This window comes from Panthera uncia (genome assembly GCF_023721935.1).
Source record: "Panthera uncia isolate 11264 chromosome B3 unlocalized genomic scaffold, Puncia_PCG_1.0 HiC_scaffold_1, whole genome shotgun sequence".
NCBI lineage: Eukaryota > Metazoa > Chordata > Mammalia > Carnivora > Felidae > Panthera > Panthera uncia.
In genome coordinates, this window is record NW_026057582.1 from 110583966 (window position 1) to 110598915 (window position 14950).

At 35.0% G+C, this 14950-nt stretch overlaps 1 protein-coding gene across 6 annotated transcripts in view; it reads right to left on the reverse strand.

Moving 5' to 3' along the window:
• Nucleotides 1-14950, reverse strand: part of MYO9A (myosin IXA) — a 283325-nt gene that overhangs the window by 87345 nt on the left and 181030 nt on the right. For 5 of the 6 annotated variants that reach the window (XM_049611861.1, XM_049611862.1, XM_049611863.1 and 2 more), the window contains 3 exons: nucleotides 13650-13749; nucleotides 12930-13142; nucleotides 3866-3978 (listed from right to left, as the gene is read on the reverse strand). In XM_049611861.1, coding sequence (XP_049467818.1) covers nucleotides 3866-3978; nucleotides 12930-13142; nucleotides 13650-13749 — 426 coding nt within the window. The remainder of the gene's footprint in view (nucleotides 1-3865; nucleotides 3979-12929; nucleotides 13143-13649; nucleotides 13750-14950) is intronic. The other variant, XM_049611865.1, reaches the window with a different exon arrangement.

A 14950-nucleotide genomic window follows, 5' to 3' on the forward strand; every position in this document is an offset into this window, starting at 1 on the left:
TCTCCACAGACAGGTATGCCCCCAACAGAATCAAATGGCAATTTGAGTTAGCTCAATATATAATATTTTCTTGTAACAGCCACTTTTTATTACACAAATAATATTCACAACTAAGGCATGTAATTCCCTGCATAACCTATTTTTTTCTCTAGAGTTAATGTTTTGCTTTACATTTGCTCACTTATCCACATACAATTCACTTCGAAATGCTTTCCTAGCTGTGTACATCTCTTTTCAACATGTTCAAACACAGTAAGTACTCCATTTCTTTAAGAAATCTCTCCCAGAGCCTTCTAATCTGCTCTAATTTGGCATGGTTTCCCTCAGTACTTGTACAAACATCATTTGAAAAGCTACTTTCATCATCATCATCATTATGTAAATTCCTTTTGTCCCTATTGTTTTACAATGACATGTCTTTTAGTACGGGTCTGTTTTCATCCATTATGTTGGCCAATCATTGGGCGCTATCAATCTAGAAACCCATGTCCTTCAGTTCTGTGAAACTTATTTAAATTACTTTATTAATGATTGGTCCTCTTTATTTTCTTTGTTCAGTCTTTCTGAACTTCCTATTAATGTGGGTCACTGGATCTTCTGAACTGCTCTATGTTCTTATCTTTTCTTTTTTTAATTTAAAGTCCAGTTAACGTACAATGCAATATTCATTTCAGGTGTACAATACAGTGATTCAACACTTCCATATAACACCCAGTGTTTATCACAACAAGTGCACTCCTTAATCCCATCACCTATTTCGCCCATTCCTCACCCACCTTCCCTTTGGTAACCACTGGTTTGTTCTCTATAATTAAGAGTCTGTTTCTTAGTCTGTCTCCCTTTTTTTTTCTCCCTGTTGTTCATTTGTTTTGTTTCTTAAATTTCACATATGAATGAAATCATACAGTATTTGTCTTTCTCTGACTTATTTTACTTAGCACAGTACTCTCTAGCTCCATCCATATTGCTGCAAATGGCATGATTTCATTCTTTTTGATGGCTGCGTAGTATTCCATTGTGTATATATACCACATCTTCTTTATCTAATCATCAATGGACACTTAAGCTATTTATCATAATTTGGCTATTGTAGATAATGTTGCTTTAAACATCAGGGTGCATGTATCCTTTTGAATCAGTATTTTTGTATCCTTTAGGTAAATACCTAGTACTGCAATTGCTGGATCATAGGGTAGTTCTATTTTTAAGTTTTAGATGAACCTCATACTGTTTTCCAGAGTGCTGCACCAGTTTGCATTCCCACCAACAGTGTAAAAGGGTTCCCCCTTCTCTACATCCTCACCAACACCTGCTATTTCTTATCTTGTTGATTTTAGCCATTCTGGCAGGTGTGAGATGATACCTCCTTATAGCTTTAGTTTGTATTTCCTGATGATCTGTGATGCTGAGCATGTTTTCATGTGTCTGTTGGCCATCTGGATGTCTTCTTTGGAAAAATGTCTATTCATGTCTCCTGTCCATTTTTTAACTGGATTATTCATTTTTTGAGTGTTGAGTTTTATATATGTTCTTTATATATTTTGGATACTAACCCTTTATCAGATATGTCATTTGCAACTACTTTCTTTCATTCCATAGGTTGCCTTTTAGTTTTGTTGATTATTTCCTTCACTATGCACAAGCTTTTTATGTTAAGGAGGTCCCAATAGTTCATTTTTGTTTTGTTTCCCTTGCTTCTGGAAACATGTCAAGTAAGAAGTTGCTGCAGCCAAGGTCAAAGAAGTTGTTGCCTGTTTTCTCCTCTAGGGTTTTGATGGCTCCCTGTCTTACGTTTAGGTCTTTCACTAATTTTGAGTTTTCTTGTGTGTATGATATGAAAGTGATCCAGGTTCATTCTTCTCCATGTTGCTGTCCAGCTTTTTCAACACCATTTGCTCAAGAGACTGTCTTTTTTTCCAATGGATATTCTTTCTTGCTTTGTCAAAGATTAGTTGGCCACACATTTGTGGGTCCATTTCTGGGTTCTCTATCTGTTCCACTGAGCTATGTGTCTGTTCCTGAGCCAGTACCATATTGTTTTGATGATTACAGCCCAAAGCGATTTTCTTACCTTTTCTTGTGTCTTCCATCTCTTTGTCTTTTTCTTCAACCTTCTGAGATATGTCCTTAACTTTCTTTCCAACTATTCTAGTTCTTTCTTTATGTTATCATATTTTTAGTTTTCAAAGGCTCTTTTAATAATGAATGTTTGTCTTTCATGCACTTTGTTTGGTTCCATGTATGCAGTTATATTTATTTATACAGGTTTGCTGATTAGTTTCACTTGTCTGTCTTGAAGTTCCCTTTCCCCTGCATAGTTTATTTTTTCCAAGTTGTATTATATCCATTAGTTTTAGTTTCTTTAATATAAGATGTTTCTTCAGGGGTGCATGGGAGGCTCAGTCGGTTAAATGTCCTACTTCGGCTCAGGTCATGATTTGGCAGTTTGTGACTTTGAGCCTTGCATCGGGCTCTGTGCTGACAGCTCAGAGCCTGGAGCCTGTTTCGGATTCTGTGTCTTCTTCTCTCTCTGCCCCTCCCCCACTTGTGCTCTGTTTCTGTCTCTCAAAAATAAATAAATGTAAAAAAAAAAAAAATTAAGATGTTTCTTCAAATGCAGTGATAAAATACAGGGCTGAGAAAAAGCACTATTTGGAAGTTCTAGTGTGCATTGGTGGAGCTTCCAAACTGGTCTTCCTTGTATGGTTATCTGGCTAGTCTATTTTGTAGGGCGAGCCTCTGATACCAATACCTCTGGTCTTTCCTAGGAGTTGTACAAAAGTCCCAAAGACTTTTTGAACGATTTGTCAAGGGGATATGTGAAATGCGGAAACTGAGTGGAATCTTAATATTCAGTATGTAAACATTCATTAAATCTCCTTATTCCAAATATGTACCCCAGTCCTCAAATGTATCTGAGAACTCCAAGTAAAGAGATATTCTATTTTATCCTTTCCAGAGAATAAATTTCCAGCTTTCTGCTATGATTGGGGAAGATCAGTCAGCCAGAGGCTTCTTTCTCAGGTCTACCCAGTTGGTTTATGATTCAGCTTTCTTCTATTAAGACATTTAAAATTTGTCTATTTCCTTTTTGGATTCCACAATTTTACTATTGTTGTCTCTCGTTGTTTTATTGTTTGTTGTTGTTTGACCTGCACAGGTTTTATCATTTTAACAATTTTGGAGGAGGAAGTAGAAATTAAATTTATATATTTAATCTGCTATCTCCAGCCGTAGGTTCTTTCTATTATGGTATATCTTTTTCCCAAAATTTGATCTCTAACATAATCTGGTCAGGATTTGCATTATCTTGGATTATGCCTCTATAGACATTTAGGAAGTGGTCTTTAGTAGGACTAAGAACCAGAAAGATTTCACTGTAATCTTCAGGTGTTCAGTGAAGGCCCAATTGCCTTCTGTAACACAATAAGAGACAAAGATATTTACTTGTCAAATAAGAACTCCATATATTCTCTTAAAGGGAATAGAATTATTTCCTGACAGTCTTTTCCAGTTCTGTTTGTAAAACACTTTAACTCAGAGAACAGAATCCAAATCCAAAGCTGGAAAATATTGTCACTCTCATCTGGTCTAATCTCCCTTTCTGACAACAAAAAAATCACAAGTTGTATAATGATTTAAAGACTTTGTCCAAATCACACTGCTAAACATACAGAAACATAAAGCTCATCATGTAAATCTGAACTATCAGATGCCTGTCACATAGTAAGTACTTAATATTTGTTGAAAAATAAATTTCAAAACTAGCTGCTCTATCAACTATGCTTTTTAAAAGAGGCTAAGTATAAACTATAGTTGATTAGTAAATAAAATGATATCACCCCTATTAACTTGGTGTATATACCTTATATCCGAATCTGAAGCCTTCTGCCTCACTGCCAATTTTGTAATCTCTCCTTGAGACATAGTCTTATGAAGCTTTGTTTCTTCATCAACTGAAGAAAATCGCTGTGATGTCTGTAATAATTACATATATGGAAGACTTTAAAACCAAGTAACTATAACAGCACTGTAATTAAAACTCAAGTTATAGAATTTGAGAATTATATCTATGAAACATATATAAAAATACATTCATATTATTTAGCAATTCATTGAACTAAAATAACCTAGTAAAAACTCTATTAACTTCCTAATCTGAAGTAAAAAGAACTTGGGTCAATGAAATGCTGAATAGGACCTACCAGCTCATGTTTTCTGACAACTTAACAATGAATATCAAATGGAAAGGTATGAAAGAAGTCAAAGCCAACTAAAGATACAGACAAAAGATCCAGGATCTGATAAATCTAGAATACTAAGTACAGTCTTTCATGCCTTTTATTTGTCCCTGTAAGTTAATAATTATTATGGCCTAACTTGCTATTATAGATTCTTATTATACTCAGTCAAGGATTTTAAAAATCTAGAAGGAAAAAAAAAAACAAAAGCAAAAACAAAGACCAAACAATTAAAGATCATTATCACCACTAATGCTCTATACAAACAACTTACATGGCTTTATCAAACTGGGGCCTGAATTTCAATCAGCAATTTTTGTTCCATTTGTTTACAATGTGCCCCTTTAAAATTTGGAGGAGAAAATTTCTTGTTACCTATTCAAATCATTTCCTAGTATTTCATTTTTCTATAATTATAGTACTTTTCTTTAGCCTTTTAGTCTGCTTGACTATGGCCTTATCAACATAAATAGAAAATAACATGGGTTGCTAAAATTTAAAGAACAGACTTCTGCTTCTGGCCAAGAAGAATTAACAGGGACCTGTTTTATCCTCTTGTCTGAAACAACCAAAAACAAAAACAAAACACAAACTCACACAAAATAGTAAGAACCAGCAGTTATCAAGATGATGGACAGTTATCCCTGAGAGATGGGAAACAAAGGAAGTAAAGTCTTTCATTTTCCCCAGCCTAATGCCTTGAGACAGTTTCCAGGCTGTTACACAGGGAGGGGGAATCCAGGTGAACCCTGTCAGACTCTCTGAGTTGGACACATGAAGCTGAAGTCCAGAGAGACCAAGGTTGACTAGGGACCAAAAGGGAGAGTACTGAAGAGGAAAGTGATGCACAAATAAAGAACTCTAGAGATCTTCAGAAACTATTTAGCTGAGTACTAATCAATACTTCTATGTCAGACAACTACCCAAGACCAGGCAAAGGATCACCTGAAAGGTTTAAAGGAAATAGAATCCCACACCTATGAAATCCCAGTAATAGTGCCTGTACCCAAGAGTCAGAATACATAACTTTATGATTCCCAGGGCACTGGGTGAAGTACACAGAGGATCTTGCCTCAATAGTCAATAATGAGCCCTAAGTGAACTATTGCTCTGTTTAAGCCTAACAAATCTTTGTTTTATTTAATAAAAATTGTATATTAAGTATAGAACATAGTTCAATTTACATATAAATATTAAAATTACTACAGTCAGACTAATTAACATATCACCTCCTCACATTGTTTGTTTTTTGGCAGTGAGAGCACCTGAAAGCTACTCTTTTAGAAAATTTCCAATATTCAATACAATGTAACTAACAAATCTTAAAAGGAAGACCTAATTGCTTAGGAACAAATTGCTTCCAGAACCAAGCTCTAGAACATTACTGGAAATAACAGTCTCCAGAATATTAATTAAATACAAAAGTACCCAGTAAGCACCCAGTAAGACAAAACTCACAATGTCAGGCATCCAATAATGCCTATTTCTAGGCATGCAAAGAATATATATGACTGACAAGGAGGAAAAAAAAATCAATCCATCTATAGTGACTCAAAACTGACGCAAATATTGAGCACTAGGAGATCAGAGAACCGACTAAAAAGAAAGGACTTAAAACTGCATGGGATTCAAGGTGACTTTTTTTTTTTTTTAATGTTTATTTTTGCAAGAGAGACAGAGCATGAGTGAGGGAGGGGCAGAGAGAAAGAAAAAAGAGAGAGAGAGAGAGAGAGAGAGAGAGAGAGAGAAAATCCGAAGCAGGTTCCAGGCTCTGAGCTGTCAGTACAGAGCCTGACACAGGGCTCAAACCCACAAACCGCGAGATCATGACCTGAGCCAAAGTCGGACGCTTAACCAACTGAGCCACCAGATGCCACCAAGGTGACATATTTTTAAAATCACTGCTTCTGAGGAAAACGAAGGTAAAAAAGAAGGAAGGGGTGCCTTTTGGAGATTGAGTAGTGAAAAGGAAAAGAAGCAGAAGGGTAAAATTTAGAATCTAGCAAGGCAAAAAAAAAGTAACAAATGAAAGACACAACTATGCCTTCACCACACACACACACACACACACACACACGCACTCACACACCTACCAGACCCAAAAGAGGCTGCCTGTAAAATAAATTTTTCTTTGTTACACTGACAGAAGAGGAAGCCCTTGAAATCAAGTTACTTATAAACTATCCCAAATGAATATGCAGAAATTAAGACATACAAAATCTACACAAGCTACAATAAGAAAACAAAGAAAATTAAAACCAAAACAATGCAGTTGATTAACCCATCTCCCACTGACCAAAACGAAGCATGAAGTAGAAAACTGTAAATCAAAAATGAATTTAATAACTTCATATATGAAATACCATATTAATCAGAAATTCAAAAATTAAAAACAGAAATGAGCTCCCCCCTTCCTAGAAAAACCAGGAAGAAGTGAAAAGAGTCAAATGAACTCAGGAAAGAAATAAAAAGATAGTAAAGAATAGCTTAGAAGATGCCCAAGGGAGAAAATACACAAATGCAAATTTAAAAGGGACTGAACAAAGGCAGAAAGATAATAAAGAATGTAAAGTGATATAAAGAAATGAGTGAAAAGAGTCAGAAGAGAAGGTAGTTGAGTTGGAAGACAAGAAAAGAAGAAAAAATCATTTATAATTGGGGTCCCTACAAGAAAAACAAAACAATGGATGGAACACAATATCTAAAACTGTAATCCAAGAGTTTCAAGAATAAGGCAAAACCTGAATTTGTGCACACACACACACACACACACACACATACAAGTCCTGCAGGTATATGGGATAACTCACCTGTGATGATGAAGTTGAAGACATATCCTAACTTTTAGATATAAAGAAAAAAAATTCTGGAAGTCTCCAAGTAAAAAGAGCCAATAACTCTTTGAAACAGCAAGAGAATTAGTCTGGTAACAGACTTCCAAAAATAACAAAGTGAGACAATAAAATAGCATTTTTAAAACCTCAGGTATAAATCAAGTAAAGTATGAATCAAGGATTTTATATGTAGCCAAGATGTCCCTTCAAATATCAAGGGAATTCCAGAGCTATGAGCCTTCCTGAGTAAAGTATTAGGAGCAGAGCTACAACCAATCAAGAGATAAATATGGAAACTTCAGCAAAATATTTGATGTGATCATTTCAGATATTTAATAGATCTCAGACAAAAAACAAAGATGGACACTAGAGTGAAAGAATATGTAAAATTAAATGTTCTGACAAAGTAGAAGTAAAAGCCTAAAAAACAGAGGAAAGGTAGAGACCAGAATAATTTGATAGTTGTGCCAAAACAGGTGAGAATTAAAAAATATTTTTTTATAAATGACTAACTGGAGAATAATAGATTAAAATATGGTAAATTAGGGGTGCCTGGGTGGCTCAGTCAGTTGAGCGTCCGACTTCGGCTCAGGTCATGATCTCATGGTTTGTGAGTTCGGGCCCCATGTCAGGCTCTGTGCTAACAGCTCAGAGCCTGGAGCCTGCTTCTGATTCTGTCTCCTCCTCTCTCCGCCCCTCCTGTGCTCATGTACTGTCTCTCTCTGTCTCTCAGTAATAAATAAATGTTTAAAAAGTAAATAAAAAAATAAACATAAAATAAAATATGGTAAATTAAGGGCATTTTTTAAAGTTATATACAAACCCAAAGAAAAGAACACACCACCTCATATCAAAAGAAATTTTAAAAAGTGAAATAAAAAAGTAACAAACAGCAAATTTAACATAATGCAGAATAACAACATAAAATTATAAGAGTTGAGACCAAAGCTATCAGTTATATCAATAAATATAAATAGATTTAACTCATCGATATGGTAAAAAAAATTTTAATTTGGCTCACAAAGTAGGAACCAACTATAATGCATACAAAACACATCTAAAGCAAAAGGGTTCAGAAAGGCTAAATATAAAGGGATGAGTAAAAGTACTCTTGGCAAATGGAAATAATTAAGAAAACAGAGGCTATAATACTATTATTTAAGTAGAATTCAAGCAAAAAGCACTGAATGTGACAAAGGACACTTTTTGATACCAAAAGCCACAATTCACAATGAATAATAGGAAACTTTAACACAACAGTCTCTGTATAAGATAGCTGTATAAACAATAGTAAGTATATAGAAGGTAAACAACCTAATCAGTAAGGAAGAAATTATGGTTATATTTTGAAATTTTACATTCTGAATACATAATATATACCTTCTTAAAAAATGCACAAGGTGCATTCACAAAAACTAACCACATATTAAGTAATAAAGAATATAACCAATAAATTTGATCAACTAGAAGCATTACAAATACTCTTTAATCACAATACAATAAAACTAGAAATTAAAAAAAGTTAAAAAAGAAAAAGGTTCTTCCTCTGAAAACTAAAAGATTTTTATTGAGCAGGTTTTGGGTAAAAAATAACATAAACTGAAATTACAGATTTTCAAAAAGTAATTGAAGACTTAAACACATTAGAATAAACAAGATATATCTAAAGTAGTGATCAGAAGAAAATTCACAGCCTTAAAAACCTGTATCAATAAAAATAACTTCAATAAGTGAATTAAATTCCCCACAAAAAAATGTAGAAAAATAAGACAGTAAACCAAAAGAAAATATAAGGAAATAAATAATAAAGGTAAAAGCAGAAATCAGTGGAGAACGGGGAAGCGGTGGGGAACTAGGTATCATAAATAAAAATCCTGTTGTTTTGGGAAAAAGTAACAAAGACAAATGATTAGCTAACTTAAAGAAAAAAATGAAAAAACACAACTCTATAAAATATGAAATGACAAAAGGGAAATAACCATTGAAACAAAATTTTTAAAAATCATGAGATTATTTCCAGACCTCTATGCAAATAAATCTGAATGATTAGATGAAATGAATAATTTCATAAGAGAAATTATTTACCAAAATTGACCCCTTTAGATAGAAAGTTTATAAGACTAATTTCTGTAGAAGAAATATAGAAGTAACGAATTACACCATAAAAATGTACCAATCCAAGATGGTTTCATAGGGAAATTCTACCAAATCTTTAAAGAGCAGAGAGTTGCGATGCTATGAACCATCCCTAACTTCTGGGGCGGGGGGGAATACATATATAAATCCTAAGTATATTCAACAGTATGGCTGCTGTGCTGGGACTGCCAATCCAAACCTTTCATGTCATGAACTGTTCAATATCAACCAGATTTCTAATTTGCAAGACCCATCTCAAAATCACCAGCCTAGGTTCTAAAATTCTATAAACATCCTCTCCTGGCTTCCCCTTTCTGAGGCCTAGCCAAGGTAGATTTTCCTTTACTGTAAAATAAGCTAAAAACCTTAGCATTGCTCTATCTACAGGTTTTTCTGGCAATTTTTTGTGGAGAGAGTGGTGGTGAGAAGGAAAATTCAACAAAGACAAGGACTAGTGAATATCTCAGAGAAAAACAAACAGAAACAGGAAGTGACAGCAGGTTTGGGGTAAAATGAGAAATTTATCATACTGGAGATAAAGAAGACAAATTTTGGAGAGCTATTTAGGAATCATGCCCACAGAGATGATTATTTTCCATCTAGGGAATGAGAGAGGAAACTATAACGTTACCTATACCAGTCCTACCAATAAGGAATAGAAATGATGTGACTAACTCACTTACCATCTAGAATATTGAGAAACTAAAAACTATATAAAAATTGGTTTTAAAAATACTACATGACAGGGGCACCGGGGTGGCTCAGTCAGTTAAGTGTCCGACTTCAGCTCAGGGCATGATCTCACGGTTCACAAGTTTGAGCTCCACATCAGGCTCTGTGCTGACAGCTCAGAGCCTGGCGCCTGCTTCTGATTCTGTGTCTCCCTCGCTCTCTACCCCTACCCCACTTGTGCGCTCTCTCTCTCTCAAAAATAAATAAAAACATTAAATAAACTTTTTTTGAAATATTACGTGACAGAACATATTCTTCTTGGGTAAAAGCCAACACAACGGATAGAAGAACTGAGCGAGAGCAGCATACAGAGAGTAAATAGTTATTCAAATGGCAGAATTAAAGGCAGAAAGTTAAAAAAAAAAAAAAAAAAGGAAACTGCTACTCTTTCCACTCCTCCTAGCAGGTAACAATTAATTAATGTTAATTTAATTAACCACTGATGAATTCAGGAGGTAGTGCTTATCAAATCCTCTTCAGGTAATTCATTTATAACTGTCTTTATCCTATTGGATCAGTTATTTTGCAAGTGGAAAGGTAAGACGGCTTCTTCCAAGATTGAATGACACTGTTTTTAGAGAATGTCGCAAGTGACAGGGTCACTTTGTCCAGGGGAAAAAAAAAAAAATCCAGTTTTTAAAAACCCATGTGTCTAGAAAATCGAGCCTATTTAAAATCCTAGAGATACCTGAATTTTTGAGAATTCCCATTTACAAACAATTAGTCTTCATCTTCATAGTATCAGATAACATTAGAACACGGCATATTTTCAAGATAAACAAACAGAAACACATTTTAAACTGTCTCCACCCTTTCCACCCCCAACCCCAATACTATCTATCAGCATATTCTAGAAAGCAAAGCTGCTTCATGCAAGTGTCCACCAGAAACAAACACCACCACCTGTTCCTAAAATAGCTAGTGATGAAACAGAAGGACAGTGAGAAAGCTGGAAAGGGGGCTATATACACTGTGCAGGGATACAGAGTGCTCTACAACTACTGGCATGCAGTGACCGTCAAAAGCAGGTGAACAGAATCATAGGCAGAGGCTACCAGCTAGAACCCTTAATGGGGCCAAATGCTCCAAGCAGAAAGCCCAACCTCCAGCTCATCTCAGTAAGAGTTTTCAGTGAGGAAGAATTCTACCACCAAAAGGACTAAGGTTTGTAACAAAGCAAACTCTCAGGAACAAAACAGCAATTACAATGCTAAGTTCTTCCACAAATTAAAATTCTATGTACGCTTTAGAGAATAATTTAAGTATGCTCCCTATTTACACTAAAAAAAAAAAAAAAAAAGAATACTTTTTAGTAAAATTAGTTGCTCTGTAACATAATTTCATCTTTAACCACTAATCATATGGTAGAGTAAGTTTCATTATTTATAACTCAAAAACAGGGCACCTCCAAAATGGAGTTACTTTACCTTACACTGAAGAGAGGGCTTTGGCTCCAGTTATATATATTAATAGATACACAGATTGTTTCTAACTTTTATAGCCCTATGGTTTAGCTCAGGGTAAAGACTCATTTGTCTAATTAGAGACCTAGTCATACAGTTTTCTATTTTTATTTTTTCTTCTTAGATTATCAATATTATCATTTAAAAATGGGGTCTATCTAACGGAAGATAAAGACAAGGAGGGTATTCTAGAAATTAGCAGAAGATTTAATTCTTTGGCACAAACAGCTTACAACAGTTCAAAAATGAAATATTTAATATGTCAAAAGACCAACCTAAAATTTTTCTCCCATAATGAATATATACTAAAGAATAACATTAGAAACCCAACTTAATTAAGGATATGCATGGAAATAAACCACATATATCACTCCACTTGATAAGTGATAATGTTTTAGTACATATTAGACATAACAGACTCTTTATATAGTATATTTTCCAGGACAATTCCAAAATCAAATACTTTATATCCATAAATACATTCATACTTGTCAAACTATATATACCTAATTTTGGATGAAATATGATGATAAAGTTATACTCTTGGTCAAATATTTTGACTAAGTGTAGCTTTATTCAAACATAACTCCAATGTTATAATTTGTGATTAATTCAAATTCACATTACATATAGACTTCTGCCTGGTTAGGTTGGTCCAAGAAAACATTTTTGGCACTGTTCATTACATTTTTTAAAAATTAATGTTTAGGGATGCCTGGGTGGCACAGTCAGTTAAGTGTCCAACTCAATTTCGGCTCAGGTTGTGATCTCACGGTTCGTGGGTTCAAGCCCTGCATTGGGCTCTGTGCTGATGGTGAGAAGCCTGCATGGGATTCTGTCTCTCCTTCTCTCTGACCTTCTCCTGCTTGTGTGTGCTCTCTCTCTCTGTCTCAAAATAAACAAACTTAAAAAAAATCATGTTTATTTTCTATTACTAAATAATGGTGGAGGGGAAGCAAGCTTAAAGGCCAAAAACAAAAAAAAGGAGAGTACCATTTCAGTTAAAAGCAATTGGATTATTTAACAACATACCCTATTCACTAGACCAAGGATCAATCAGCAAACTACGGCCAGCAAGTCAAATACAGCCCACTGTTTTTGTAAACAGTTTTACTAGAACACAGTCCTATTTGTTTACTTATTATCTATGGCTATTTTCACTTTACAACAGCAGAGCTGACCAACAACATCTAAATATTTACTATCTGGCCCTTTACAGAAAACAATTTGGGGGCCCCTGATCTAGACCTTTTAAGATATAATAGAAAAACTCTACATTAGTGCTAAATTAAATAACCCTAATTTCCCCTAATTTATGATTTGATATATGCTGTTAAAGTGCCCTTTATCTGGTCCTATTAAATTAAGGTTTAGTTTTATTGCTGTGTTCACTGAGGTTTCCCGTGTACAAACCACTATACAAGGAAGAAGCCGCAAAGGTTAGCTTTAGATTAGCAAAGACTACTCACTATTCCCATCAGATTTGCTTGTTCCCTATATTTCTTATATTGCTGTAAAATTACCATTTCGGAGTCACTGTGAGAGGCCTGACCCAGGCTGGGTGCAGGCCCTAGCTCAGAGTGAGAAGCTTGATCAAGGGAGAGAAGGGGCTCAATAATGTCATCGTAATCATCTTCCTCTGTATCCCCCTCCCCATCGGCAAAAGTACCTCTAGTCAAGAAATCGGAGCGCGTCCGCGCCATTCGAGCTTTCTTTTTATGGGCCGGTCTGGCAACCTGCTTGACCAAATGATAAAACAAATAACACAACAATGTTTTGTTTTGGTTTTTTTTGGAGACGATGCCAATGAAAGACATCTGAGAGCTCATGAGTTTCTTGAAACATCCCTCCACCCCACTGTATCCTCTCTTCTAGAAGTGACAGAGATAACCAAAAGCAATCCATATACATTACTCTGGACAAAACACAAATGGAAGCTAAATCTACACTGTTCTCCATCGCCAAGGAAGTCATCTTTCACCACCATAATATGTCACCAAAGCCACTTGCATAAATTGCCTTCTTTCTTTAAGCAACATCTTTTTTGTAAACATAATCTGGGATTTGAGTCACCATTCCCTCCCTAAAGTACACTTCCCTAAGTATAAGAGACTTAACTCATTGCTTCTTTCCCATAAACACTTGGGAGTAAATGCATAAATGAGGTGCTCTACTTATAAGAATAATAATTTCCAAAATAGGTACATCTATTTTGCATAAGAGAGATAAAATTCAATACTTACCTCTCCTTGGCCCGGCCCAGTTAATTTCACAGGTTTCCAATTTGGTTCATCTTGTTTATGGAGTAGAGGATTTCCACTGTTTAAGGCTTCCTTGTTGACACTTAAGATAAAACAACAGGATTACATTTCAATTCCGAGCAGACATCCCATGGCAACAGTCTTAAAGTACAACATGAAATATAGCCTAACAAGCCAAGTCAAAGAATTCTAGAAAATCACATAAATATTTCCAGATCTTACCCAATTCCTAAAACAACGTATCAATGTTTTTCTGCCTATCCTAATTAATAGCATTATCAAGAATTAACATATGTGACTGAATTAGAAGCCTGTCCCTGATAATCACTGGGTATATTCTACTATGATATATGTTTAAGAATAGTAGCAGCAGAATTAGCTCAAGAAAACAGATGGATTTGATAAGGGAAAATACTACATCCCCAAATCTTTAAAATCAGTCTTAGAAGGGACCTTTTATTCTAATCATTATAAAATACCTGATAAGTAGCTACTAAGTGATAAAGATCCCATTACTTTGTTTTATACTGAGATGGTTCCTCCTGGTTAGCAAATTTCCTTTCTGAAATCCCTCTGTAGCTTTCATCTACTATCTTAGTTTTAAAACTGTTATACAGAACAGTGAGGTGCCTGGGTGGCTCAGTCAGTTAAGCATCCAACTTCGGCTCAGGTCATGACCTCATGGTTCATAAGTTCAAGCCCTGCATGAGGCTCTGTGCTGTCAGCTCAGAGCCTGGAGCCTACTTTGGATTCTGTGTCTCCCTCGCTCTCTCTCCCCCTCTCCCACTCACACTCTGTCTCTAAAAAATAAATAAACGTTAAAAAAATTTTTTAACTATTATACAGAACAAAGTCAACACTAGAAGGATAAGAAATTATTAAGTTAAAAGAGGTATGCCATACAAATAGCACAGTGTTAGTTTATGAAAATTTAATTTTGCTTGAATAACCACATGATGTGACTACTTTATCATTAAATTCTGTTACCTACCTTAACTCAGAACCATGAATCTTAAAATTTATCAACATACCATTATCCTCTCCTTAGAACTATAAGCTCACTGAGAATCATACCTTACCTTCTAACATAGTGGTGGGTTTAAAGTACACACTAACTTATAATACAAGTTGGCAGACTAACTGCTCTCATGCAAAATCTTCCATTTAATTTTTATAAGTGAAGACCAAGGGGCCATAAAAGTTATACTGTCCTTTACCCTATGCATAAATCCCTAAACAAACCAAAATAGATGGCAACCTTTCCTAGCTAAAGGCGTCTCAGG